General features: G+C 48.3%; 1 protein-coding gene across 1 annotated transcript in view; it reads left to right on the top strand.

Annotated features, from left to right (window-relative positions):
* LOC132095603 (coiled-coil domain-containing protein 138-like) overlaps window positions 1–22,598 on the top strand; it is a 37,127-nt gene extending 14,529 nt beyond the window's left edge. The window contains exons 6-14 of the mRNA XM_059500751.1: window positions 3,542–3,661; window positions 4,013–4,090; window positions 4,737–4,850; window positions 17,100–17,216; window positions 17,746–17,862; window positions 18,543–18,681; window positions 20,779–20,955; window positions 22,150–22,288; window positions 22,407–22,598. Of these exons, the coding sequence (XP_059356734.1) occupies window positions 3,542–3,661; window positions 4,013–4,090; window positions 4,737–4,850; window positions 17,100–17,216; window positions 17,746–17,862; window positions 18,543–18,681; window positions 20,779–20,955; window positions 22,150–22,288; window positions 22,407–22,548 (1,143 nt within the window). The 3' untranslated portion in view covers window positions 22,549–22,598. The remainder of the gene's footprint in view (window positions 1–3,541; window positions 3,662–4,012; window positions 4,091–4,736; window positions 4,851–17,099; window positions 17,217–17,745; window positions 17,863–18,542; window positions 18,682–20,778; window positions 20,956–22,149; window positions 22,289–22,406) is intronic.
* The last annotated feature ends 3,945 nt before the right edge of the window (window positions 22,599–26,543 follow it).

Here is a 26,543-nt window from a genome sequence, read left to right as displayed (position 1 = left end):
ACTACACGGTGTGCACCACACAGACGCTCACAGCACTACACGGTGTGCACCACACAGACGCTCACAGCACTGACACGGTGTGCACCACACAGACGCTCACAGCACTGACACGGTGTGCGCTACACAGACGCTCACAGCACTACACGGTGTGCACTACACAGATGCTCACAGCACTACACGGTGTGCACCACACAGACGCTCACAGCACTACACGGTGTGCACTACACAGACGCTCACAGCACTACACAGTGTGCACTACACAGACGCTCACAGTACTACACAGTGTGCACTACACAGACGCTCACAGCACTACACAGAGTGCACTACACAGACGCTCACAGCACTACACAGACGCTCACAGCACTGACACAGTGTGCACTACACAGACGCTCACAGCACTACACAGTGTGCACCTCACAGACGCTCACAGCACTGACACAGTGTGCACCAACAGACGCTCACAGCACTACACAGTGTGCACCACACAGACGCTCACAGAACTACACAGTGTGCACCACACAGACGCTCACAGCACTACACAGTGTGCACTACACAGACGCTCACAGCACTGACACAGTGTGCACTACACAGACGCTCACAGCACTACACGGTGTGCACTACACAGACGCTCACAGCACTACACGGTGTGCACTACACAGACGCTCACAGCACTACACGGTGTGCACTACACAGACGCTCACAGCACTACACGGTGTGCACTACACAGACGCTCACAGCACTACACGGTGTGCGCTACACAGACGCTCACAGCACTACACGGTGTGCGCTACACAGACGCTCACAGCACTACACGGTGTGCGCTACACAGACGCTCACAGCACTACACGGTGTGCGCTACACAGACGCTCACAGCACTACACGGTGTGCGCTACACAGACGCTCACAGCACTACACGGTGTGCACTACACAGACGCTCACAGCACTACACGGTGTGCGCTACACAGACGCTCACAGCACTGACACAGACGCTCACAGCACTGACACAGTGTGCACTACACAGACGCTCACAGCACTACACGGTGTGCACTACACAGACGCTCACAGCACTACACGGTGTGCACTACACAGACGCTCACAGCACTACACGGTGTGCACTACACAGACGCTCACAGCACTACACGGTGTGCGCTACACAGACGCTCACAGCACTACACGGTGTGCGCTACACAGACGCTCACAGCACTACACGGTGTGCGCTACACAGACGCTCACAGCACTACACGGTGTGCGCTACACAGACGCTCACAGCACTACACGGTGTGCGCTACACAGACGCTCACAGCACTACACGGTGTGCACTACACAGACGCTCACAGCACTACACGGTGTGCGCTACACAGACGCTCACAGCACTACACAGACGCTCACAGCACTACACAGTGTGCACCACACAGACGCTCACAGCACTGACACAGTGTGCACCACACAGACGCTCACAGCACTACACAGTGTGCACCACACAGACGCTCACAGCACTACACAGTGTGCACCACACAGACGCTCACAGTACTACACAGTGTGCACTACACAGACGCTCACAGCACTACACGGTGTGCACTACACAGACGCTCACAGCACTACACGGTGTGCACTACACAGACGTTCACAGCACTGACACAGTGTGCACTACACAGGCGCTCAAAGCACTGACACAGTGTGCACTACACAGACGCTCACAGCACTACACAGTGTGCACTACACAGACGCTCACAGCACTACACGGTGTGCACTACACAGACGCTCACAGCACTGACACGGTGTGCACTACACAGACGCTCACAGCACTGACACGGTGTGCACTACACAGACGCTCACAGCACTGACACGGTGTGCACTACACAGACGCTCACAGCACTGACACGGTGTGCACTACACAGACGCTCACAGCACTGACACGGTGTGCACTACACAGACGCTCACAGCACTGACACGGTGTGCACCACACAGACGCTCACAGCACTACACAGTGTGCACCACACAGACGCTCACAGCACTACACAGTGTGCACCACACAGACGCTCACAGCACTACACGGTGTGCACTACACAGACGCTCACAGCACTACACGGTGTGCACTACACAGACGTTCACAGCACTGACACAGTGTGCACTACACAGGCGCTCAAAGCACTGACACAGTGTGCACTACACAGACGCTCACAGCACTGACACAGTGTGCACTACACAGACGCTCACAGCACTACACGGTGTGCACTACACAGACGCTCACAGCACTGACACGGTGTGCACTACACAGACGCTCACAGCACTGACACGGTGTGCACTACACAGACGCTCACAGCACTGACACGGTGTGCACTACACAGACGCTCACAGCACTGACACGGTGTGCACTACACAGACGCTCACAGCACTGACACGGTGTGCGCTACACAGACGCTCACAGCACTGACACGGTGTGCACTACACAGACGCTCACAGCACTGACACGGTGTGCACTACACAGACGCTCACAGCACTACACGGTGTGCACTACACAGACGCTCACAGCACTACACGGTGTGCGCTACACAGACGCTCACAGCACTACACGGTGTGCGCTACACAGACGCTCACAGCACTACACGGTGTGCACTACACAGACGCTCACAGCACTACACGGTGTGCACTACACAGACGCTCACAGCACTACACGGTGTGCACTACACAGACGCTCACAGCACTACACGGTGTGCACTACACAGACGCTCACAGCACTACACGGTGTGCACTACACAGACGCTCACAGCACTACACGGTGTGCACTACACAGACGCTCACAGCACTGACACGGTGTGCACTACACAGACGCTCACAGCACTGACACGGTGTGCACTACACAGACGCTCACAGCACTGACACAGTGTGCACTACACAGACGCTCACAGCACTACACAGACGCTCACAGCACTGCACGGTGTGCACTACACAGACGCTCACAGCACTGACACGGTGTGCACTACACAGACGCTCACAGCACTACACAGACGCTCACAGCACTACACAGACGCTCACAGCACTACACGGTGTGCACTACACAGACGCTCACAGCACTACACGGTGTGCACTACACAGACGCTCACAGCACTGACACGGTGTGCACTACACAGACGCTCACAGCACTACACGGTGTGCACTACACAGACGCTCACAGCACTGCACCGTGTGCACTACACAGACGCTCACAGCACTACACAGTGTGCACTACACAGACGCTCACAGCACTGCACCGTGTGCACTACACAGACGCTCACAGCACTACACGGTGTGCGCTACACAGACGCTCACAGCACTTCACAGTGGCTCAAGTGCATTAATTCAAAACCTTAAAACTTCTTCAGAGTGCACTACTTCCAAACCCTGGGTCTTAATTATCTTTTCTTTTAAGTTTTAATGTCTCAAACATGGAGATGAAAATCGACAAAGAAGTTGAGGAGGCATTAAAAAAACAAGAACCGCGTTGAATTATTAAACAAATAATTGAAAGAATAAAATTCATGCCAATATGTTTTTCCTGCAGCAATATCAGCAGGAGAAAAGTGACCTGGAAATGGCTCTGAAGCAGAAAACTAAAGAGAATAAGAGAGTGAAGGCCAATTTTGATTCCATGAAGGAGTTAAATGACTCTATGAAGAATCAGGTGAGAAATCTGACATGTTCTGTGTGATTTATGAGACACACACTCTGGAAATTCAATGAAAAAATCTACTCTTATGAAACAATCATGTTGTAATGTCTGTGATTGTATAGTGCAGTGAATGAAAGGTGTTTTTTGTAATTTGATTATTTTCTCTTTTCGTTTGTATTGATGGACCCTAAACACTTAAACTCTCTGACAGACAGTTCTAAATAACAGACTGTTTCTGGTCTCGTGCTGTGCTGTAAATCTGGACTCGTGTATACTGTACATAGCTCTCAGCAGTGTTGATGTAACAGTGAGACTCGTCTGGTTCTGTCTGTGATGAGGACTAATGAGAGTTCGTTTGTGCAGCTTAACGAGGTCAGTGAGCAGAACAGGAAGCTGGAATGTCAATCTCGGAAAGTTCAAGCTCGACTGGAGAACCTGCAGGTACGAGACCAGCACTGTTTCTAATACAGTCAGTACTCAATGACCAAAAGACTGGAATCATTTAGAGTTTCAGATGTTTCGGAAAGTCATCTCTTCTGTTCACAGGGGGTGCATTTATTTGATCAAAAACACTGTAAAAATAGTTAAATATTATTCTGATGTAAATCATCTGTTTTCTGTGTGAATCTCTGTTAAAGTGTAATTTATTTGTGTGATTTGCAGCTGTATTTTAAGAATTGTATCTCAAGAAACATTTGTGATTTATTATCAATGTTGAACACAGTAGTAAATGATTGAGAACTGTGTTCAACATTGATAATAATCAGAAATGTTTCTTGAGCAGTAAATCATCATATTATTCTGATTTCTGAAGATCATGTGACACTGAAGACTGGAGGAATGATGCTGAAAATACAACGGAGCATCACAGAAATACATTACACTTTAACACAGATTCACACAGAAAACAGATGTTTTACATTACAATAATATTTCACAATTTTTACATTGTTTTTGTGCAATGAAAACATGCATTCTTGGTGATTAGAACAGACTTCTTTGTAAAACATTTAAAATGTTAATAAATTCAAAACAGTGGTCTAAATGTACAGGAGAAATGAACTCTGTTGTGTGTGTGTTTTCACAGAGGAAATACGAGTCCTTCACGACACACAGGAGCCGAGAAACCGCTGCTCCTAAAGCGTACGACCCCAAACCCAGCAAACCAGAGAGAGCTCCATCAAACACAGCAGCAGGAAAGGTGACGTGTGTTCTGTGAGGGTTAGTGAGCGAGGGAGTGTGTTCTGTGAGGGTTAGTGAGCGAGGGAGTGTGTTCTGTGAGGGTTAGTGAGCGAGGGAGTGTGTTCTGTGAGGGTTAGTGAGCCAGGGAGTGTGTTCTGTGAGGGTTAGTGAGCGAGGGAGTGTGTTCTGTGAGGGTTAGTGAGCGAGGGAGTGTGTTCTGTGAGGGTTAGTGAGCGAGGGAGTGTGTTCTGTGAGGGTTAGTGAGCGAGGGAGTGTGTTCTGTGAGGGTTAGTGAGCGAGGGAGTGTGTTCTGTGAGGGTTAGTGAGCGAGGGAGTGTGTTCTGTGAGGGTTAGTGAGCGAGGGAGTGTGTTCTGTGAGGGTTAGTGAGCGAGGGAGTGTGTTCTGTGAGGGTTAGTGAGCGAGGGAGTGTGTTCTGTGAGGGTTAGTGAGCGAGGGAGTGTGTTCTGTGAGGGTTAGTGAGCGAGGGAGTGTGTTCTGTGAGGGTTAGTGAGCGAGGGAGTGTGTTCTGTGAGGGTTAGTGAGCGAGGGAGTGTGTTCTGTGAGGGTTAGTGAGCGAGGGAGTGTGTTCTGTGAGGGTTAGTGAGCGAGGGAGTGTGTTCTGTGAGGGTTAGTGAGCGAGGGAGTGTGTTCTGTGAGGGTTAGTGAGCGAGGGAGTGTGTTCTGTGAGGGTTAGTGAGCGAGGGAGTGTGTTCTGTGAGGGTTAGTGAGCGAGGGAGTGTGTTCTGTGAGGGTTAGTGAGCGAGGGAGTGTGTTCTGTGAGGGTTAGTGAGCGAGGGAGTGTGTTCTGTGAGGGTTAGTGAGCGAGGGAGTGTGTTCTGTGAGGGTTAGTGAGCGAGGGAGTGTGTTCTGTGAGGGTTAGTGAGCGAGGGAGTGTGTTCTGTGAGGGTTAGTGAGCGAGGGAGTGTGTTCTGTGAGGGTTAGTGAGCGAGGGAGTGTGTTCTGTGAGGGTTAGTGAGCGAGGGAGTGTGGATGGTGACGGTTAGTGAGCGAGGGAGTGTGGATGGTGACGGTTAGTGAGCGAGGGAATGTGTTCTGTGAGGGTTAGTGAGCGAGGGAGTGTGTTCTGTGAGGGTTAGTGAGCGAGGGAGTGTGTTCTGTGAGGGTTAGTGAGCGAGGGAGTGTGTTCTGTGAGGGTTAGTGAGCGAGGGAGTGTGTTCTGTGAGGGTTAGTGAGCGAGGGAGTGTGTTCTGTGAGGGTTAGTGAGCGAGGGAGTGTGTTCTGTGAGGGTTAGTGAGCGAGGGAGTGTGTTCTGTGAGGGTTAGTGAGCGAGGGAGTGTGTTCTGTGAGGGTTAGTGAGCGAGGGAGTGTGTTCTGTGAGGGTTAGTGATCGAGGGAGTTTGGATGGAGAGGGTTAGTGAGCGAGGGAGTTTGGATGGAGAGGGTTAGTGAGCGAGGGAGTTTGGATGGAGAGGGTTAGTGAGCGAGGGAGTTTGGATGGAGAGGGTTAGTGAGCGAGGGAGTTTGGATGGAGAGGGTTAGTGAGCGAGGGAGTGTGTTCTGTGAGGGTTAGTGAGCGAGGGAGTATGTTCTGTGAGGGTTAGTGAGCGAGGGAGTGTGTTCTGTGAGGGTTAGTGAGCGAGTGAGTGTGTTCTGTGAGGGTTAGTGAGCGAGGGAGTGTGGATGGAGAGGGTTAGTGAGCGAGGGAGTGTGTTCTGTTAGGGTTAGTGAGCGAGGGAGTGTGTTCTGTGAGGGTTAGTGAGCGAGTGAGTGTGGATGGAGAGGGTTAGTGAGCGAGTGAGTGTGTTCTGTGAGGGTTAGTGAGCAAGGGAGTGTGTTCTGTGAGGGTTAGTGAGCAAGGGAGTGTGGATGGAGAGGGTTAGTGAGCAAGGGAGTGTGGATGGAGAGGGTTAGTGAGCGAGGGAGTGTGGATGGAGAGGGTTAGTGAGCGAGGGAGTGTGTTCTGTGAGGGTCAGTGAGCGAGGGAGTGTGTTCTGTGAGGGTCAGTGAGCGAGGGAGTGTGTTCTGTGAGGGTCAGTGAGCGAGGGTGTGTGTTCTGTGAGGGTTAGTGAGCGAGAGGAGTGTGTTCTTTGAGGGTTAGTGAGCGAGGGAGTGTGTTCTGTGAGGGTTAGTGAGCGAGGGAGTGTGTTCTGTGAGGGTTAGTGAGCGAGGGAGTGTGTTCTGTGAGGGTTAGTGAGCGAGGGAGTGTGTTCTGTGAGGGTTAGTGAGCGAGGGAGTGTGTTCTGTGAGGGTTAGTGAGCGAGGGAGTGTGTTCTGTGAGGGTTAGTGAGCGAGAGGAGTGTGTTCTTTGAGGGTTAGTGAGCGAGGGAGTGTGTTCTGTGAGGGTTAGTGAGCGAGGGAGTGTGTTCTGTGAGGGTTAGTGAGCGAGGGAGTGTGTTCTGTGAGGGTTAGTGAGCGAGGGAGTGTGTTCTGTGAGGGTTAGTGAGCGAGGGAGTGTGTTCTGTGAGGGTTAGTGAGCGAGGGAGTGTGTTCTGTGAGGGTTAGTGAGCGAGGGAGTGTGTTCTGTGAGGGTTAGTGAGCGAGTGAGTGTGTTCTGTGAGGGTTAGTGAGCGAGGGAGTGTGTTCTGTGAGGGTTATGAAACAATCGTTAGTGAGCGAGGGAGTGTGTTCTGTGAGGTTTAGTGAGCGAGGGAGTGTGTTCTGTGAGGGTTAGTGAGCGAGGGAGTGTGTTCTGTGAGGGTTATGAAACAATCGTTAGTGAGCGAGGGAGTGTGTTCTGTGAGGTTTAGTGAGCGAGGGAGTGTGTTCTGTGAGGGTTAGTGAGCGAGGGAGTGTGTTCTGTGAGGGTTAGTGAGCGAGGGAGTGTGGATAGAGAGGGTTAGTGAGCGAGGGAGTGTGTTCTGTGAGGGTTAGTGAGCGAGGGAGTGTGTTCTGTGAGGGTTAGTGAGCGAGGGAGTGTGTTCTGTGAGGGTTAGTGAGCGAGGGAGTGTGTTCTGTGAGGGTTAGTGAGCGAGGGAGTGTGTTCTGTGAGGGTTAGTGAGCGAGGGAGTGTGTTCTGTGAGGGTTAGTGAGCGAGGGAGTGTGTTCTGTGAGGGTTAGTGAGCGAGGGAGTGTGTTCTGTGAGGGTTAGTGAGCGAGGGAGTGTGTTCTGTGAGGGTTAATGATCGAGGGAGTGTGTTCTGTGAGGGTTAGTGAGCGAGGGAGTGTGTTCTGTGAGGGTTAGTGAACGAGGGAGTGTGTTCTGTGAGGGTTAGTGAGCGAGGGAGTGTGTTCTGTGAGGGTTAGTGAGCGAGGGAGTGTGTTCTGTGAGGGTTAGTGAGCGAGGGAGTGTGTTCTGTGAGGGTTAGTGAGCAAGGGAGTGTGGATGAGAGGGTTAGTGAGCGAGGGAGAGTGTACTGTGAGGGTTAGTGAGCGAGGGAGTGTGTTCTGTGAGGGTTAGTGAGCGAGGGAGTGTGTTCTGTGAGGGTTAGTGAGCGAGGGAGTGTGTTCTGTGAGGGTTAGTGTGCGAGGGAGTGTGTTCTGTGAGGGTTAGTGATCGAGGGAGTGTGGATGTAGAGGGTTAGTGAGCGAGGGAGTGTGTTCTGTGAGGGTTAGTGAGCGAGGGAGTGTGTTCTGTGAGGGTTAGTGAGCGAGTGAGTGTGTTCTGTGAGGGTTAGTGAGCGAGGGAGTGTGGATGGAGAGGGTTAGTGAGCGAGGGAGTGTGTTCTGTTAGGGTTAGTGAGCGAGGGAGTGTGTTCTGTGAGGGTTAGTGAGCGAGTGAGTGTGGATGGAGAGGGTTAGTGAGCAAGGGAGTGTGGATGGAGAGGGTTAGTGAGCGAGGGAGTGTGTTCTGTGAGGGTTAGTGAGCGAGCGAGTGTGTTCTGTGAGGGTTAGTGAGCGAGTGAGTGTGGATGGAGAGGGTTAGTGAGCAAGGGAGTGTGTTCTGTGAGGGTTAGTGAGCGAGTGAGTGTGGATGGAGAGGGTTAGTGAGACAAGGGAGTGTGGATGGAGAGGGTTAGTGAGCGAGTGAGTGTGGATGGAGAGGGTTAGTGAGCGAGGGAGTGTGTTCTGTTAGGGTTAGTGAGCGAGGGAGTGTGTTCTGTGAGGGTTAGTGAGCGAGTGAGTGTGGATGGAGAGGGTTAGTGAGCGAGTGAGTGTGTTCTGTGAGGGTTAGTGAGCAAGGGAGTGTGTTCTGTGAGGGTTAGTGAGCAAGGGAGTGTGGATGGAGAGGGTTAGTGAGCAAGGGAGTGTGGATGGAGAGGGTTAGTGAGCGAGGGAGTGTGTTCTGTGAGGGTTAGTGAGCAAGGGAGTGTGGATGGAGAGGGTTAGTGAGCAAGGGAGTGTGAATGGAGAGGGTTAGTGAGCCAGGGAGTGTGTTCTGTGAGGGTTAGTGAGCGAGGGAGTGTGTTCTGTGAGGGTTAGTGAGCGAGGGAGTGTGTTCTGTGAGGGTTAGTGAGCGAGGGAGTGTGTTCTGTGAGGGTTAGTGAGCGAGGGAGTGTGGATAGAGAGGGTTAGTGAGCGAGGAAGTGTGTTCTGTGAGGGTTAGTGAGCGAGGGAGTGTGTTCTGTGAGGGTTAGTGAGCGAGGGAGTGTGTTTTGTGAGGGTTAGTGAGCGAGGGAGTGTGGATAGAGAGGGTTAGTGAGCGAGGGAGTGTGTTCTGTGAGGGTTAGTGAGCGAGGGAGTGTGTTCTGTGAGGGTTAGTGAGCGAGGGAGTGTGGATGGAGAGGGTTAGTGAGCGAGGGAGTGTGGATGGAGAGGGTTAGTTAGCGAGGGAGTGTGTTCTGTGAGGGTTAGTGAGCGAGGGAGTGTGTTCTGTGAGGGTTAGTGAGCGAGGGAGTGTGTTCTGTGAGGGTTAGTGAGTGAGGGAGTGTGTTCTGTTAGGGTTAGTGAGCGAGGGAGTGTGGATAGAGAGGGTTAGTGAGCGAGGGAGTGTGTTCTGTGAGGGTTAGTGAGCGAGGGAGTGTGTTCTGTGAGGGTTAGTGAGCGAGGGAGTGTGTTCTGTGAGGGTTAGTGAGCGAGGGAGTGTGTTCTGTTAGGGTTAGTGAGCGAGGGAGTGTGGATAGAGAGGGTTAGTGAGCGAGGGAGTGTGTTCTGTGAGGGTTAGTGAGCGAGGGAGTGTGTTCTGTGAGGGTTAGTGAGCGAGGGAGTGTGTTCTGTTAGGGTTAGTGAGCGAGGGAGTGTGTTCTGTGAGGGTTAGTGAGCGAGGGAGTGTGGATAGAGAGGGTTAGTGAGCGAGGGAGTGTGGATAGAGAGGGTTAGTGAGCGAGGGAGTGTGTTCTGTGAGGGTTAGTGAGCGAGGGAGTGTGTTCTGTTAGGGTTAGTGAGCGAGGGAGTGTGTTCTGTGAGGGTTAGTGAGCGAGGGAGTGTGTTCTGTGAGGGTCAGTGAGCGAGGGAGAGTGTTCTGTGAGGGTTAGTGAGCGAGGGAGTGTGTTCTGTGAGGGTTAGTGAGCGAGGGAGTGTGTTCTGTGAGGGTTAGTGAGCGAGGGAGTGTGTTTTGTGAGGGTTAGTGAGCGAGGGAGTGTGTTTTGTGAGGGTTAGTGAGCGAGGGAGAGTGTTCTGTGAGGGTTAGTGATCGAGGGAGTGTGTTCTGTGAGGGTTAGTGAGCGAGGGAGTGTGTTTTGTGAGGGTTAGTGAGCGAGGGAGTGTGTTCTGTGAGGGTTAGTGAGCGAGGGAGTGTGTTCTGTGAGGGTTAGTGAGCGAGGGAGTGTGTTCTGTGAGGGTTAGTGAGCGAGGGAGTGTGTTCTGTGAGGGTTAGTGAGCGAGGGAGAGTGTTCTGTGAGGGTTAGTGATCGAGGGAGTGTGTTCTGTGAGGGTTAGTGAGCGAGGGAGTGTGTTTTGTGAGGGTTAGTGAGCGAGGGAGTGTGTTTTGTGAGGGTTAGTGAGCGAGGGAGTGTGGATGGAGAGGGTTAGTGAGCGAGGGAGTGTGTTCTGTGAGGGTTAGTGAGCGAGGGAGTGTGGATGGAGAGGGTTAGTGAGCGAGGGAGAGTGTTCTGTGAGGGTTAGTGAGAGAGGGAGTGTGTTCTGTGAGGGTTAGTGAGAGAGGGAGTGTGTTCTGTGAGGGTTAGTGAGCGAGGGAGTGTGTTCTGTGAGGGTTAGTGAGAGAGGGAGTGTGGATGGAGAGGGTTAGTGAGCGAGGGAGTGTGGATGGAGAGGGTTAGTGAGCGAGGGAGTGTGGATGGAGAGGGTTAGTGAGCGAGGGAGTGTGGATGGAGAGGGTTAGTGAGCAAGGGAGTGTGTTCTGTTAGGGTTAGTGAGCGAGTGAGTGTGGATGGAGAGGGTTAGTGAGCGAGTGAGTGTGTTCTGTGAGGGTTAGTGAGCAAGGGAGTGTGTTCTGTGAGGGTTAGTGAGCAAGGGAGTGTGTTCTGTTAGGGTTAGTGAGCGAGGGAGTGTGTTCTGTGAGGGTTAGTGAGCGAGTGAGTGTGGATGGAGAGGGTTAGTGAGCGAGTGAGTGTGTTCTGTGAGGGTTAGTGAGCAAGGGAGTGTGTTCTGTGAGGGTTAGTGAGCAAGGGAGTGTGTTCTGTTAGGGTTAGTGAGCGAGGGAGTGTGTTCTGTGAGGGTTAGTGAGCGAGTGAGTGTGGATGGAGAGGGTTAATGAGCGAGTGAGTGTGTTCTGTGAGGGTTAGTGAGCGAGGGAGTGTGTTCTGTGAGGGTTAGTGAGCGAGGGAGTGTGTTCTGTGAGGGTTAGTGAGCGAGTGAGTGTGTTCTGTGAGGGTTAGTGAGCGAGGGAGTGTGGATGGAGAGGGTTAGTGAGCGAGGGAGTGTGTTCTGTTAGGGTTAGTGATCGAGGGAGTTTGGATGGAGAGGGTTAGTGAGCGAGGGAGTTTGGATGGAGAGGGTTAGTGAGCGAGGGAGTTTGGATGGAGAGGGTTAGTGAGCGAGGGAGTTTGGATGGAGAGGGTTAGTGAGCGAGGGAGTTTGGATGGAGAGGGTTAGTGAGCGAGGGAGTGTGTTCTGTGAGGGTTAGTGAGCGAGGGAGTGTGTTCTGTGAGGGTTAGTGAGCGAGGGAGTGTGTTCTGTGAGGGTTAGTGAGCGAGTGAGTGTGTTCTGTGAGGGTTAGTGAGCGAGGGAGTGTGGATGGAGAGGGTTAGTGAGCGAGGGAGTGTGTTCTGTTAGGGTTAGTGAGCGAGGGAGTGTGTTCTGTGAGGGTTAGTGAGCGAGTGAGTGTGGATGGAGAGGGTTAGTGAGCGAGTGAGTGTGTTCTGTGAGGGTTAGTGAGCAAGGGAGTGTGTTCTGTGAGGGTTAGTGAGCAAGGGAGTGTGGATGGAGAGGGTTAGTGAGCAAGGGAGTGTGGATGGAGAGGGTTAGTGAGCGAGGGAGTGTGGATGGAGAGGGTTAGTGAGCGAGGGAGTGTGTTCTGTGAGGGTCAGTGAGCGAGGGAGTGTGTTCTGTGAGGGTCAGTGAGCGAGGGAGTGTGTTCTGTGAGGGTTAGTGAGCGAGGGTGTGTGTTCTGTGAGGGTTAGTGAGCGAGAGGAGTGTGTTCTTTGAGGGTTAGTGAGCGAGGGAGTGTGTTCTGTGAGGGTTAGTGAGCGAGGGAGTGTGTTCTGTGAGGGTTAGTGAGCGAGGGAGTGTGTTCTGTGAGGGTTAGTGAGCGAGGGAGTGTGTTCTGTGAGGGTTAGTGAGCGAGGGAGTGTGTTCTGTGAGGGTTAGTGAGCGAGGGAGTGTGTTCTGTGAGGGTTAGTGAGCGAGAGGAGTGTGTTCTTTGAGGGTTAGTGAGCGAGGGAGTGTGTTCTGTGAGGGTTAGTGAGCGAGGGAGTGTGTTCTGTGAGGGTTAGTGAGCGAGGGAGTGTGTTCTGTGAGGGTTAGTGAGCGAGGGAGTGTGTTCTGTGAGGGTTAGTGAGCGAGGGAGTGTGTTCTGTGAGGGTTAGTGAGCGAGGGAGTGTGTTCTGTGAGGGTTAGTGAGCGAGGGAGTGTGTTCTGTGAGGGTTAGTGAGCGAGGGAGTGTGTTCTGTGAGGGTTATGAAACAATCGTTAGTGAGCGAGGGAGTGTGTTCTGTGAGGTTTAGTGAGCGAGGGAGTGTGTTCTGTGAGGGTTAGTGAGCGAGGGAGTGTGTTCTGTGAGGGTTAGTGAGCGAGGGAGTGTGGATAGAGAGGGTTAGTGAGCGAGGGAGTGTGTTCTGTGAGGGTTAGTGAGCGAGGGAGTGTGTTCTGTGAGGGTTAGTGAGCGAGGGAGTGTGTTCTGTGAGGGTTAGTGAGCGAGGGAGTGTGTTCTGTGAGGGTTAGTGAGCGAGGGAGTGTGTTCTGTGAGGGTTAGTGAGCGAGGGAGTGTGTTCTGTGAGGGTTAGTGAGCGAGGGAGTGTGTTCTGTGAGGGTTAGTGAGCGAGGGAGTGTGTTCTGTGAGGGTTAATGATCGAGGGAGTGTGTTCTGTGAGGGTTAGTGAGCGAGGGAGTGTGTTCTGTGAGGGTTAGTGAACGAGGGAGTGTGTTCTGTGAGGGTTAGTGAGCGAGGGAGTGTGTTCTGTGAGGGTTAGTGAGCGAGGGAGTGTGTTCTGTGAGGGTTAGTGAGCGAGGGAGTGTGTTCTGTGAGGGTTAGTGAGCAAGGGAGTGTGGATGAGAGGGTTAGTGAGCGAGGGAGAGTGTACTGTGAGGGTTAGTGAGCGAGGGAGTGTGTTCTGTGAGGGTTAGTGAGCGAGGGAGTGTGTTCTGTGAGGGTTAGTGAGCGAGGGAGTGTGTTCTGTGAGGGTTAGTGTGCGAGGGAGTGTGTTCTGTGAGGGTTAGTGATCGAGGGAGTGTGGATGTAGAGGGTTAGTGAGCGAGGGAGTGTGTTCTGTGAGGGTTAGTGAGCGAGGGAGTGTGTTCTGTGAGGGTTAGTGAGCGAGTGAGTGTGTTCTGTGAGGGTTAGTGAGCGAGGGAGTGTGGATGGAGAGGGTTAGTGAGCGAGGGAGTGTGTTCTGTTAGGGTTAGTGAGCGAGGGAGTGTGTTCTGTGAGGGTTAGTGAGCGAGTGAGTGTGGATGGAGAGGGTTAGTGAGCAAGGGAGTGTGGATGGAGAGGGTTAGTGAGCGAGGGAGTGTGTTCTGTGAGGGTTAGTGAGCGAGGGAGTGTGTTCTGTGAGGGTTAGTGAGCGAGTGAGTGTGGATGGAGAGGGTTAGTGAGCAAGGGAGTGTGTTCTGTGAGGGTTAGTGAGCGAGTGAGTGTGGATGGAGAGGGTTAGTGAGACAAGGGAGTGTGGATGGAGAGGGTTAGTGAGCGAGTGAGTGTGGATGGAGAGGGTTAGTGAGCGAGGGAGTGTGTTCTGTTAGGGTTAGTGAGCGAGGGAGTGTGTTCTGTGAGGGTTAGTGAGCGAGTGAGTGTGGATGGAGAGGGTTAGTGAGCGAGTGAGTGTGTTCTGTGAGGGTTAGTGAGCAAGGGAGTGTGTTCTGTGAGGGTTAGTGAGCAAGGGAGTGTGGATGGAGAGGGTTAGTGAGCAAGGGAGTGTGGATGGAGAGGGTTAGTGAGCGAGGGAGTGTGTTCTGTGAGGGTTAGTGAGCAAGGGAGTGTGGATGGAGAGGGTTAGTGAGCAAGGGAGTGTGAATGGAGAGGGTTAGTGAGCCAGGGAGTGTGTTCTGTGAGGGTTAGTGAGCGAGGGAGTGTGTTCTGTGAGGGTTAGTGAGCGAGGGAGTGTGTTCTGTGAGGGTTAGTGAGCGAGGGAGTGTGTTCTGTGAGGGTTAGTGAGCGAGGGAGTGTGTTCTGTGAGGGTTAGTGAGCGAGGGAGTGTGGATAGAGAGGGTTAGTGAGCGAGGAAGTGTGTTCTGTGAGGGTTAGTGAGCGAGGGAGTGTGTTCTGTGAGGGTTAGTGAGCGAGGGAGTGTGTTTTGTGAGGGTTAGTGAGCAAGGGAGTGTGGATAGAGAGGGTTAGTGAGCGAGGGAGTGTGTTCTGTGAGGGTTAGTGAGCGAGGGAGTGTGTTCTGTGAGGGTTAGTGAGCGAGGGAGTGTGGATGGAGAGGGTTAGTGAGCGAGGGAGTGTGGATGGAGAGGGTTAGTTAGCGAGGGAGTGTGTTCTGTGAGGGTTAGTGAGCGAGGGAGTGTGTTCTGTGAGGGTTAGTGAGCGAGGGAGTGTGTTCTGTGAGGGTTAGTGAGCGAGGGAGTGTGTTCTGTTAGGGTTAGTGAGCGAGGGAGTGTGGATAGAGAGGGTTAGTGAGCGAGGGAGTGTGTTCTGTGAGGGTTAGTGAGCGAGGGAGTGTGTTCTGTGAGGGTTAGTGAGCGAGGGAGTGTGTTCTGTGAGGGTTAGTGAGCGAGGGAGTGTGTTCTGTTAGGGTTAGTGAGCGAGGGAGTGTGGATAGAGAGGGTTAGTGAGCGAGGGAGTGTGTTCTGTGAGGGTTAGTGAGCGAGGGAGTGTGTTCTGTTAGGGTTAGTGAGCGAGGGAGTGTGTTCTGTGAGGGTTAGTGAGCGAGGGAGTGTGGATAGAGAGGGTTAGTGAGCGAGGGAGTGTGGATAGAGAGGGTTAGTGAGCGAGGGAGTGTGTTCTGTGAGGGTTAGTGAGCGAGGGAGTGTGTTCTGTTAGGGTTAGTGAGCGAGGGAGTGTGTTCTGTGAGGGTTAGTGAGCGAGGGAGTGTGTTCTGTGAGGGTCAGTGAGCGAGGGAGTGTGTTCTGTGAGGGTTAGTGAGCGAGGGAGTGTGTTCTGTGAGGGTTAGTGAGCGAGGGAGTGTGTTCTGTGAGGGTTAGTGAGCGAGGGAGTGTGTTCTGTGAGGGTTAGTGAGCGAGGGAGTGTGTTCTGTGAGGGTTAGTGAGCGAGGGAGTGTGTTCTGTGAGGGTTAGTGAGCGAGGGAGTGTGGATGGAGAGGGTTAGTGAGCGAGGGAGTGTGTTCTGTGAGGGTTAGTGAGCAAGGGAGTGTGTTCTGTGAGGGTTAGTGAGCGAGGGAGTGTGTTCTGTGAGGGTTAGTGAGCGAGGGAGAGTGTTCTGTGAGGGTTAGTGAGCGAGGGAGAGTGTTCTGTGAGGGTTAGTGAGCGAGGGTGTGTGTTCTGTGAGGGTTAGTGAGCGAGGGAGTGTGTTTTGTGAGGGTTAGTGAGCGAGGGAGTGTGTTTTGTGAGGGTTAGTGAGCGAGGGAGAGTGTTCTGTGAGGGTTAGTGATCGAGGGAGTGTGTTCTGTGAGGGTTAGTGAGCGAGGGAGTGTGTTTTGTGAGGGTTAGTGAGCGAGGGAGTGTGTTCTGTGAGGGTTAGTGAGCGAGGGAGTGTGTTCTGTGAGGGTTAGTGAGCGAGGGAGTGTGTTCTGTGAGGGTTAGTGAGCGAGGGAGTGTGTTCTGTGAGGGTTAGTGAGCGAGGGAGTGTGTTCTGTGAGGGTTAGTGAGCGAGGGAGAGTGTTCTGTGAGGGTTAGTGATCGAGGGAGTGTGTTCTGTGAGGGTTAGTGAGCGAGGGAGTGTGTTTTGTGAGGGTTAGTGAGCGAGGGAGTGTGTTTTGTGAGGGTTAGTGAGCGAGGGAGTGTGGATGGAGAGGGTTAGTGAGCGAGGGAGTGTGTTCTGTGAGGGTTAGTGAGCGAGGGAGTGTGGATGGAGAGGGTTAGTGAGCGAGGGAGTGTGTTCTGTGAGGGTTAGTGAGAGAGGGAGTGTGTTCTGTGAGGGTTAGTGAGAGAGGGAGTGTGTTCTGTGAGGGTTAGTGAGCGAGGGAGTGTGTTCTGTGAGGGTTAGTGAGAGAGGGAGTGTGGATGGAGAGGGTTAGTGAGCGAGGGAGTGTGGATGGAGAGGGTTAGTGAGCGAGGGAGTGTGGATGGAGAGGGTTAGTGAGCGAGGGAGTGTGGATGGAGAGGGTTAGTGAGCAAGGGAGTGTGTTCTGTTAGGGTTAGTGAGCGAGTGAGTGTGGATGGAGAGGGTTAGTGAGCGAGTGAGTGTGTTCTGTGAGGGTTAGTGAGCAAGGGAGTGTGTTCTGTGAGGGTTAGTGAGCAAGGGAGTGTGTTCTGTTAGGGTTAGTGAGCGAGGGAGTGTGTTCTGTGAGGGTTAGTGAGCGAGTGAGTGTGGATGGAGAGGGTTAGTGAGCGAGTGAGTGTGTTCTGTGAGGGTTAGTGAGCAAGGGAGTGTGTTCTGTGAGGGTTAGTGAGCAAGGGAGTGTGTTCTGTTAGGGTTAGTGAGCGAGGGAGTGTGTTCTGTGAGGGTTAGTGAGCGAGTGAGTGTGGATGGAGAGGGTTAATGAGCGAGTGAGTGTGTTCTGTGAGGGTTAGTGAGCGAGGGAGTGTGTTCTGTGAGGGTTAGTGAGCGAGGGAGTGTGTTCTGTGAGGGTTAGTGAGCGAGGGAGTGTGTTCTGTGAGGGTTAGTGAGCGAGGGAGTGTGTTCTGTGAGGGTTAGTGAGCGAGGGAGTGTGGATGGAGCGGTTCCCGGCTGCCTGTGACAGTATCTGAAGAGTGACTGGGATATGTGCTGAAGTGAACTGGTCTGTAGAGGTGATGCGTTGTGTGTGTGATCAGAGCGCTGCACACGGGCCGCTGCTCAAGCTGCTGACGCTGCTGCTGGATTGGCTGGTGGACGGTCAGCTGATGGAGGTCAGAGGTCAGACGTCTTCTGCGCAGGAGAGATGCACCAGGGTCTGTCTTCTCATGAACACACACACTGAGACTTCAGTGCTCAGTCACACACATTACACTGGCAGTTTCACATGATGATGAATGAAGCCGAATCCATTGATTTCTGTACATCATGACATTTATTTTCACGTTTCCTCTGTTCTCATCACTGTGATGTGAAACACCTCGTACTCATTACTGTACGTCCAGATGTTTCTCTTCAGTTAGTTTTGTTCATCTAATGAGACTCAGCACTGAATCATTAGACTCGTTAGAGTAACGGCTGTAATCACACACGTTTCTGAGCGATATAACGTACGCTGGGATTGAGTTTACTCATTAGCACTTGATTGCTAGTTATTTTTTCCAGCCACACATAAGCAGAAAAAGAGATTCATGAATGATTATAAAACAAACTTATTTTTCTTTAAGACAAAATAAATGGAGTCAGTTCTGAGTTCATGGGTTTTGCTGCATGTTCAGTGTAGCTGCTGTTTTTAGTTGGAGCTGCACAGTTCAGATGTGTGTATATACACTGTGTTGTTGTCAGGTTCTGCCGATGCTGGTGGAGCAGCTTCATGTTGTGATGGAGCCGTCCTCGTCTCTGATGCTCTCTCTGCTGCGCTGCATCTACTGCGTCCTGCTGCATCTGGAGCACAGCTCACAGGCAAGACATCAACACAACACACACTAACCTTCTCTAGAGCCGTGTTTGAAGAGGACACACATAATACAGCCACACACGTCTCCACAGTTCTGCTGGATCGAGTCTGTCTCTGTTTCTTCATGTGACTCCAGACAGACTGATGAGGATCAGATCACAAATACGCTTACTGCATTATTACAGTTAATAACAAAATCAATGTTTGGAAATGTAAACTGATATTTCCCACTGACACAGTAGAGCAGAAAATAGAAATAACTGACTTCAAACCAGTTTTAGCTGCTGATAATACTAGTGTTATGATGATTTTGGCCGCTGTATAACAATCCTGAACTTAGACGATCTCTGAACCAGCTGTAGTTTCCTGTATTTTTCTCGAGCTCATTTAAATCTCCTCTTTTCAGCCATCTATAACTAGAGTTTGAAAGGGTCATGAAGTTCAGTAGTCTAACTGAGAGTCTCAATCTTTGCATTAAAATCGTCTGATAATCGATTTTAAAGATGGTATCAGTCACTCAGTATGTGCATTTAAGGACATGGTGTAAGGTGATAGAACTATTTTAAAAAGTGCAGTAAAGTAACTTCAAACGATCATGTAAGGCAGATATCTTTAAAGAAAGTGTGTGTGGTGTGTGTTAATGTGCTGTCTGTTGTGTGTGGTGTTGTCTGTCTGTGATGTCCAGCACACTGTCCTGACCTCCACGCTGAGGAGGCTGGGAGAAGAGGTGTCTCGAGGATCACGTGTTCCTCCGTTGTTCAAGAGCTCCTGTCTCCACACACGCTTCCTGTGCTGCCTCATCATCATCAAGACCATCAGTCAAGGTCCACACACACAGATCCACATCACACCAGCATTTCTCCTCTATAATCTGAAATCACATCAGGTTTGGATGCAAGACTCGTACAAGTGCTGGTCATATAATTAGAATAGCATCAAAAAGTTGATTAATTTCACTAATTCCATTCAAAAGTGAAACTTGTATATTATATTCATTCATTACACACAGACTGATATATTCTAAATGTTTATTTCTTTTAATTTTGATGATTATAACTGACAACTAAGGAAAATCCCAAATTCAGTATCTCAGAAAATTAGAATATAACTTAAGACCAATACAAAGGAAGGATTATTAGTAATCTTGGCCAACTGGAAAGTATGAGCATGTACAGCACACAACTCCAAAGGAAATGCAAACTTTTCTTTCACCAGAGAACATAACTGTGGTCCACTCAGCAGCAGTCCAGTCCTTTCTGAAGCGAGACGCTTCTGACGCTGTCTGTTGTTCAAGAGTGTCTGGACACAAGGAGTGTGTCCTCCTTCTGCAAGGTGTTAATGGTCGTCTTTTGGACAACTGACGAGTCAGCAGTCTTCCCCATGATTGTGTAGCCTACAGAACTAGACTGAGAGACCATTTAAAGGCTTTGCAGGTGTTTTGAGTTAATTAGCTGATTAGAGTGTGGCACCAGGTGTCTTCAATATTGAACCTTTTCACAATATTATAATTTTCTGAGATACTGAATTTGGGATTTTCCTTAGTTGTCAGTTATAATCATCAAAATTAAAAGAAATAAACATTTAGAATATATCAGTCTGTGTGTAATGAATGAATATAATATACAAGTTTCACTTTTGAATGGAATTAGTGAAATAAATCAACTTTTTGATGCTATTCTAATTATATGACCAGCACCTGTAGATCTCATCTTACATCAGGAGTCAGAAACTAATCTGCGTTATATAAGACCTGTGTGAACACACCTGCAGTCTTTCTAAAAGAGTGTTTCACAGCACGTGCAGCAGGTGGCAGTGTTGTTGTGATCAGCATTGCTCTTCCTTTCTGACACCAGCTCCCAAGACAAGGACATTAATAACATTGTTTGAGCTCCTCTTAGGACTGAAATACCTCATTAACAACAGTCTAATCTCTGTTATATCAAAGGAACATTCAGCCACTCGGGAACCTTAATTGTGAGTGTGTTTCTTCATCAGGTTTCTGCATCAGTGTCTCATCAATGGATGCTCTGCAGTGAATGGGTGCCGTCAGAATGAGAGTCTGATAAAAACATCCCAATAATCCACAGCACTCCAGTCCATCAGTGAACATCTGGAGAAGACAAAAGATGAAACACATCCAGCATTAAGATGATTTTAACTCAAACACATAGAGTCTATAATCCATAATAACACTTCCTCCAGTGAAAAAGTGTTCTGGTCTGAATCAGGAGAGAAATCTGCACAGATCAAGCAGCGTTTACACAGATCTAAACTAATCTGTGAGAGACAACAGGAGATGCACTTTTCCACTGGAGGAAGTGTTATTATGGATTATAGACTCTATGTGTTTGAGTTAAAATCATCTTAATGCTGGATGTGTTTCATCTTTTGTCTTCTCCAGATGTTCACTGATGGACTGGAGCGCTGTGGATTATTGTGATGTTTTTATCAGACTCTCATTCTGACGGCACCCATTCACTGCAGAGCATCCACTGATGAGACACTGATGCAGAAACCTGATGAAGAAACACACTCATCCTGATCTTGGGTGACCTGAGGATGAACACATCTTCAAGAACTCTTCATTTGTAAATAAACTCTTCCTGTAATCATGACTCATGCTGTCGTTGATCTGAATCTTTGTCTGTGAGTGTCAGTGAAGAGTTGGAGAGCTCCAGATGTGTGTCATGGACCAGCTGGCCATATTGCTCTCTTTCTCACTCATCTGATCTGATCTGATGTGACCGTGAGAACAACACTCAGATCTGTGCTCTCATATTAATCATTACGCTTCAGGACACTGAACATTACGTGCTGACCACCAGGACAGTTCATCACACAAGGGACACAGCTGTGTTAGATGATTCTGAGTCAGTGGATCTGAAGGTGTCTGAAGGCTGGTTTCTTCTTCTGGTCCACAGTGGATGTTCTGGCTCAGGCTGTGGAGGTGGTGTCCGGTGCGCTGCGGACGGATGAAGGACAGGCTCTGTTCCTGGAGTACCAGGCTCTGCCGGCGGTTCTGTCTCTGCTGAGGTCTGGGTGTCCTGGTCTGCTGTCTCCGTCTGTGCATGTGCTGCTGCAGATGAGCTCAGACTCACGTGAGGAGCTCCTCTTTATTATGAGTGTGTGAAGTCCACTAAACCCAGCTCAGACAGGCTCATCCACACAGCTTCCGTGTTAAAGTCTTAACAGTTATTACTGACAAATATGAATACTGTCAATCTGTGTAAAATACTATTGGGACATTTTTCCCCCTACTCACTATAGTGGTGTCCTGTTAGATGTATTATTTTAATCAAAGTTTTATTTATATTTTATCTGTGAATTTATTTTAATTAAATGTTTTTTTTTTTATTTGTTTAAATCAGATGTAGTTTATTGCTTTTATTTTTATTTATTTTATTTTTTTAAGTTTATATCTTTATATTTAAATCATCTTTTTAAATCTGTTTGTTGTTCATATGAATTTATTACTTGTTCAGATCAAATTTGATTGATTTATCAGTTTATTCAATTATATTTATTTAATCATTTTTATTTTATTGAAACATCTGTTTATTTTAATCAAATTTTATAAAAATTGTATTAAATACATCGTGATCAAATTTGTCATTTTATTTATTAAATCAAATGTGTTTATTCATTTATATTCATTTATTTGAATGTTTTTATGTATTTAATTCAAATAAATTTTTTTCTGTCAAATTTAGCTAGTTAACCTTTTTTTTTTAATTAATATTTTTGTATTTCTCAAACCTCTCCTCGCTCATTATGGACCCCGGACCCTGTTGTGAGAGCGTTGCGGTGGTTAATGTAATCGGCTCGGGCTCTCTGGGGTGTAGTGCTGTCTGTAATGACCCCCTCACAGTGCAGTGCACTGAACACGTGTGTGAGAGTGTGTTTGGGATGTAGTCGTCAGCAGTGAGTGGTTAAAGCCAGCATGTTAACGAGGCGGGCAGGACACTGAGCAGACGCTCATTAGCAGCTTTACAGCAGAGAGAGAGTGGAGCTGGAGCAGAGGTCAGTGTGAGGGTCAGCTGTAATGTGCTCCATGTGTGTTCATCAGCTCCATCACACTTCACCAGACCCGAGCTCAGCTGTCATGTAACACTGTGGATTTCAACCGTTAGGTTGGAGTGAAATGATTTAGTAATAATGTTGTGTCTGTTTCATCATCATTTACTCTCCATCAGATGTGTGACTTCTCTTTCTTTTGAACGTGTATCAGTTGTAATCTGTCTGTTTCAGTCGTATTGACTGAAGAGATGGTCTGACTCTGCTCTGTCCTGCAGGGATGCTGTCTGGTTTCCTGGAGCAGTGCAGCTCGGAGGACTTCTTCCGCTGTGTCTCGGTGTTGCTGAGAAACCCTCGTCTGGAGCCAGCGCTGCTGGAGAAGATGCTGATGCTGCTGCAGAAACTCTCCAGCATCCGGTCAGTCCTCGTTCATCAGCTGGAGGACCACTAGTTCAGTTCGGTCGTGTGTGTGTGTGTGCGCTCTGAGATCAGAACTCTCTATCAGCTGAACACTAATCCTCAGGTGTGTTTTCAGGAAGAACAAGCGTCTGTTCGAAGCGTCGTCGCTGCACTTGCTGCTGCAGGAGATGCACAGGACCAGCGACCGCAGCCAAGCCTTCATCAGCATGAACCTCAGCTCCATCCTGCTCAACCTGGGCATGCTCACACGCTCCTGACAAGCTCCTCACACACTCCTCACACCATAAACACTTCATTATGCACTCTCTGTGTCTCCAGTCACTCATGCTCATGTGAGAGATTCTGTCTTCTGATGGTTTGCAGGACGTCTGAGCTGCTGATGTTATAATGATCAGTGAAGCACATGGAGGAATCCTAACAGTGTCCATGTGAGGTCATGCTGAAATCTGTGTTTATGAAGTCTGGAGAGGAGGATTGTGAGTGAATAATGAGCACACATCTCTATCAGCTTACACTGATGCTGTGATGTTAGAGTTTAGCAGTATAAACCATCAGTGAAGAGCAGCTCGGACCTTCTGCTAAACATCTTCCATTTCACAGCAGAACGAAAATAATACAGGTTTGGAGCATAAATCATTCCTTCAAACATTTGTAGTGCAGTTTTATTTTTTTGTATACATTGAAATAATGAATTTGATGTTTTATATTGTATACAACATCTAAATAAATTTTATTCGATTAAATTGCCTCTAGTTAGTGATGATGTGCCTGGTTTCATTAGATCATACACTACACAAATATTTAGGCCTTGATTTAAGATATATCTGATGTGGATTTGACCGTTTGAAAAAAAAGATATAATGAGCTTATTTAACACAAAAATGAAAATGGGTCAAATTTGTGTAATAATAATAAACTGAATGCGTTTCAAATTCACGCTAACAATATATATATATTTCATCAATAAATCCAGGTTAATTACATCATACAATTCTAATTAAATATTTATTATTCCAGAGTTATAGCCATACTTTAACCATGTTCATACTTTTGAACTAAATAAATTATTTCTATAATGGCTAGATTTGTGCTGATTTGAAGTAATTTGAATAAATGCATAAAAAAAGATTTAATTAAATCAAATGGTTAATAATAAGCTATGCAATGTTTCTATATGGGTGCAGAAATCTGACCGGTTTCATTTATGCGTAACTGACTATGTGTAAATTTTAATTTTTTGAATGGTAAAACGGAGTAAACCATATGCAATTACACATTTAAATCTGAATTATTATTATTTTTTTTTTCGTCATTAGCACTATCAAACACTGTCAGAATAATGACTGTTTTCAAACAGGTTTCCTGAACACGCCCCCTGTCTGTCATTGGTCCTCCACTCAGTTAACCCCGTCAGAAGTTCATTTCTCAGGAATCAAACTAAGGACTGACTCAGTCCGTCTCTGTTAACAGATGCTGTCCTCTCCAAACGTCGTTTTTCCTGACATTTATTTGTTTAAATGTCCCTCAGTGCGCTCCAGTGTTTCTTGTCAGTATTACACCTCTGTCAGCACCTGTGATGAGGCTCTGTGTGGGTTCTCTCTCCTGTCAGATGGTTCAGCAGCATGATGAATGTTTGCTGGAGCTGAATGAGTTGTTGTGTTGAGTCCAGATGGATCTGGTCTCTGTTCTCCATCACGTGTGGCTGCTGTAATGGAGGAAAGCTCTGCTGGAGGCCGTGTCTCTCAGGATCCTCCGGTGAGTCTCGCTCCAGGGTTAACGCTGTGCTACACACATGTGCTGCTTAGATCATGTGAGACTCCAGACAGACTTCAAGATTGAAGTCTTGATTTCTTTTGGCAGGAACATTGACTCATTCTTCATCCTGTCATGGTCGGCGTCATTTCTGCAGGACAAGCGTCACCAGACAGTTACAAAAATAAAGACTGTTTTCTGAGGTGTTTCAAGGTTTGCCTGGTTGGCATTGGTTAGTCCTTACTGATATCTACATTTATAACATCTGCAGTTGAAGTGAAGCAAAGCTCAGGTCATGTACTTCATTGAGGTGAAGGGGAACACTAACAGATCTCTACAAACAGACTGACAAATGCAGCTCTGATAACCAACATTGGAAATTAACTATCAACTAAAACAGTATTATCAACATTTATTCACATATTTTTATTTTTTTTTCTACCAAAATTGTTTTGGTAGACACACACACACACACAGAGCTGAGGTCAAAAGTTTTCAGAATCTGCAAGAGAAAATAATAGGTGAATTTGTAAAAATGACCACGTTCAAAAGTTTTCATCCCCTTGACTCAATACTGTTGTTAGCTGAAGGCTATGTTGTTTTCTTTTCTTTCTTTCTTTTTTTGGTGATAGTTGTTGATGAGTCTCTTGTTTGTCCTGAACAGTTAAACTGTCTGCTGTTCTTCAGAAAAATCCTTCAGCTCTCACCAATTCTTTGGTTTTCCAGCATCTTCTGTGTATTTGAACCCTTTCCAGCAGCGACTGTATGATTTTGAGATCCATCTTTTCACACTGAAGACAACTGAGGGACTCCAACACAACTATTACAGAAGATTCAAACACTCACTGATGCTCCTGAAGATAAAACCATGGATTAAGAGACGGGCGTGAAAACTTTTGAACAGAATGGAGATGTGTACATTTTTCTTCTTATGTGTAAATATCATTTTCCCCAATTAGTACTGCCCTTCAGAGGCTACAGAAGACAGTTACATGTTTCTTAGTAGACAAAATAAGTTAAATTTACCTTAATCTTTAAATGAAAAAAGTTCAAAGGTATGTTAACGTTTGACCTCAACTGTGTGTGTGTGTGTGTGTGTGTGTGTGTGTGTGTGTTAGGGTGTTATAGTCATAGTTATTTGATAACTAAAATACTCTACTAAATGAAAATGAGATTTTTCCTTGGGAACTTTAACTAAAATTAGTTAGTTTTTTTATATACTTCATTTCATTTCAAGTAAGATTGAAACATTATGTTCAGTATTACTTGAAATCAAATTGACAACAAGTAACATTCTGGTTTTAGTTAACTCTAAAGCCCTCGTGTATATAACCGTTCACAGGTGTGTGTGTGTGTGTGTGTGTGTGTGTGTTTAATGTGGTCATGAGCGATGGGATGGTGCTTCAGTAATTTAGTCATGCTGAAGTCATGCTTAAATGAGTGTTTTGTACTGATGTGTGCTTCTCAGTGACATATATTATGGTTTAAGATGTAAAAAAGACTAAGGGTAAGCAAAGTATTTTAGTGCGGTGAATGTTTTAGAGGCGCAGTGTTGAGTTTCAGAGCATCTTTCATTGGTTTTAATAAGCGGCCCAGAGACGTGAAGTAGCTCTGATTCCCTCTCTGATCTGTCACAGGCTGATTTATTCCTTTTCATTAGTTCAAGTGTTTAAGTGCTGCAGTGTGTATGAACTCTGTTTCAGAGAAACGCTGGTTTGTCTGATTTATACGTGTGGATTCTTGGCTGACCGTAACACCAGTGGAAGTCGTGTTTCAGGCCGTTTGTCCTCATTAAACATTTATTTACTTGTTAAAGTATTCCTGCTCCAGCGGTCGTGTTATTACAGTTCAGCGTCCCTGACCGCTGCGTGGCATCTAGACACTAAACTGTTAGTTCTGGGTCATCTGTGAGTCTTGCATTACAGCACTGAACTCTCCAATATGAACAAATATGAAACAATCCCTCTTCTAATATCACTTATCACCCTGGAAATCAAAGTCAGATGCTTTACAGTGTGCTGACTAGTCTCACACTTTGTACCCATTGTAGTATGCAGTTGTTAGTATGCAACTGTAAATGCAGTGCATTGCATTGTGGGATACAGTACCAGTGCAGTGTGCTCAGTAGTATATACTGCAGTATAGTGCATCATCAAGAACCCATACAGAATATCCACATAGCATGCATACTAAATAGTGTGATTGGTATGTTAGTTTGCAATTGTGAACACTGCCAGAATCAGTGTAGTAGGCAGCACACTTCGTATGCAAGGCATTATGGGATATAGTGTGTCGTTCAGGAACTAATGCAGAGCATCCATACAGTGTGCACACTAGATAGTGTGATTAGTGTTAGTGTGTGGTTGTGAACAGAGCCGGAGGTGTTTGTCACCACACTGAAGGACTGTATGTGTGCACACTTGAGCGGAGGACGTGTAAATGATTCCCCGTGTGTGTGTGTGTGTGTGTGCTGGGAGTGATGTATGAGGCAGACGGCAGG

Source organism: Carassius carassius, chromosome 19, assembly GCF_963082965.1.
Source record: "Carassius carassius chromosome 19, fCarCar2.1, whole genome shotgun sequence".
NCBI classification, from domain to species: domain Eukaryota; kingdom Metazoa; phylum Chordata; class Actinopteri; order Cypriniformes; family Cyprinidae; genus Carassius; species Carassius carassius.
This window is presented reverse-complemented; position numbering and strand designations above follow the sequence as displayed.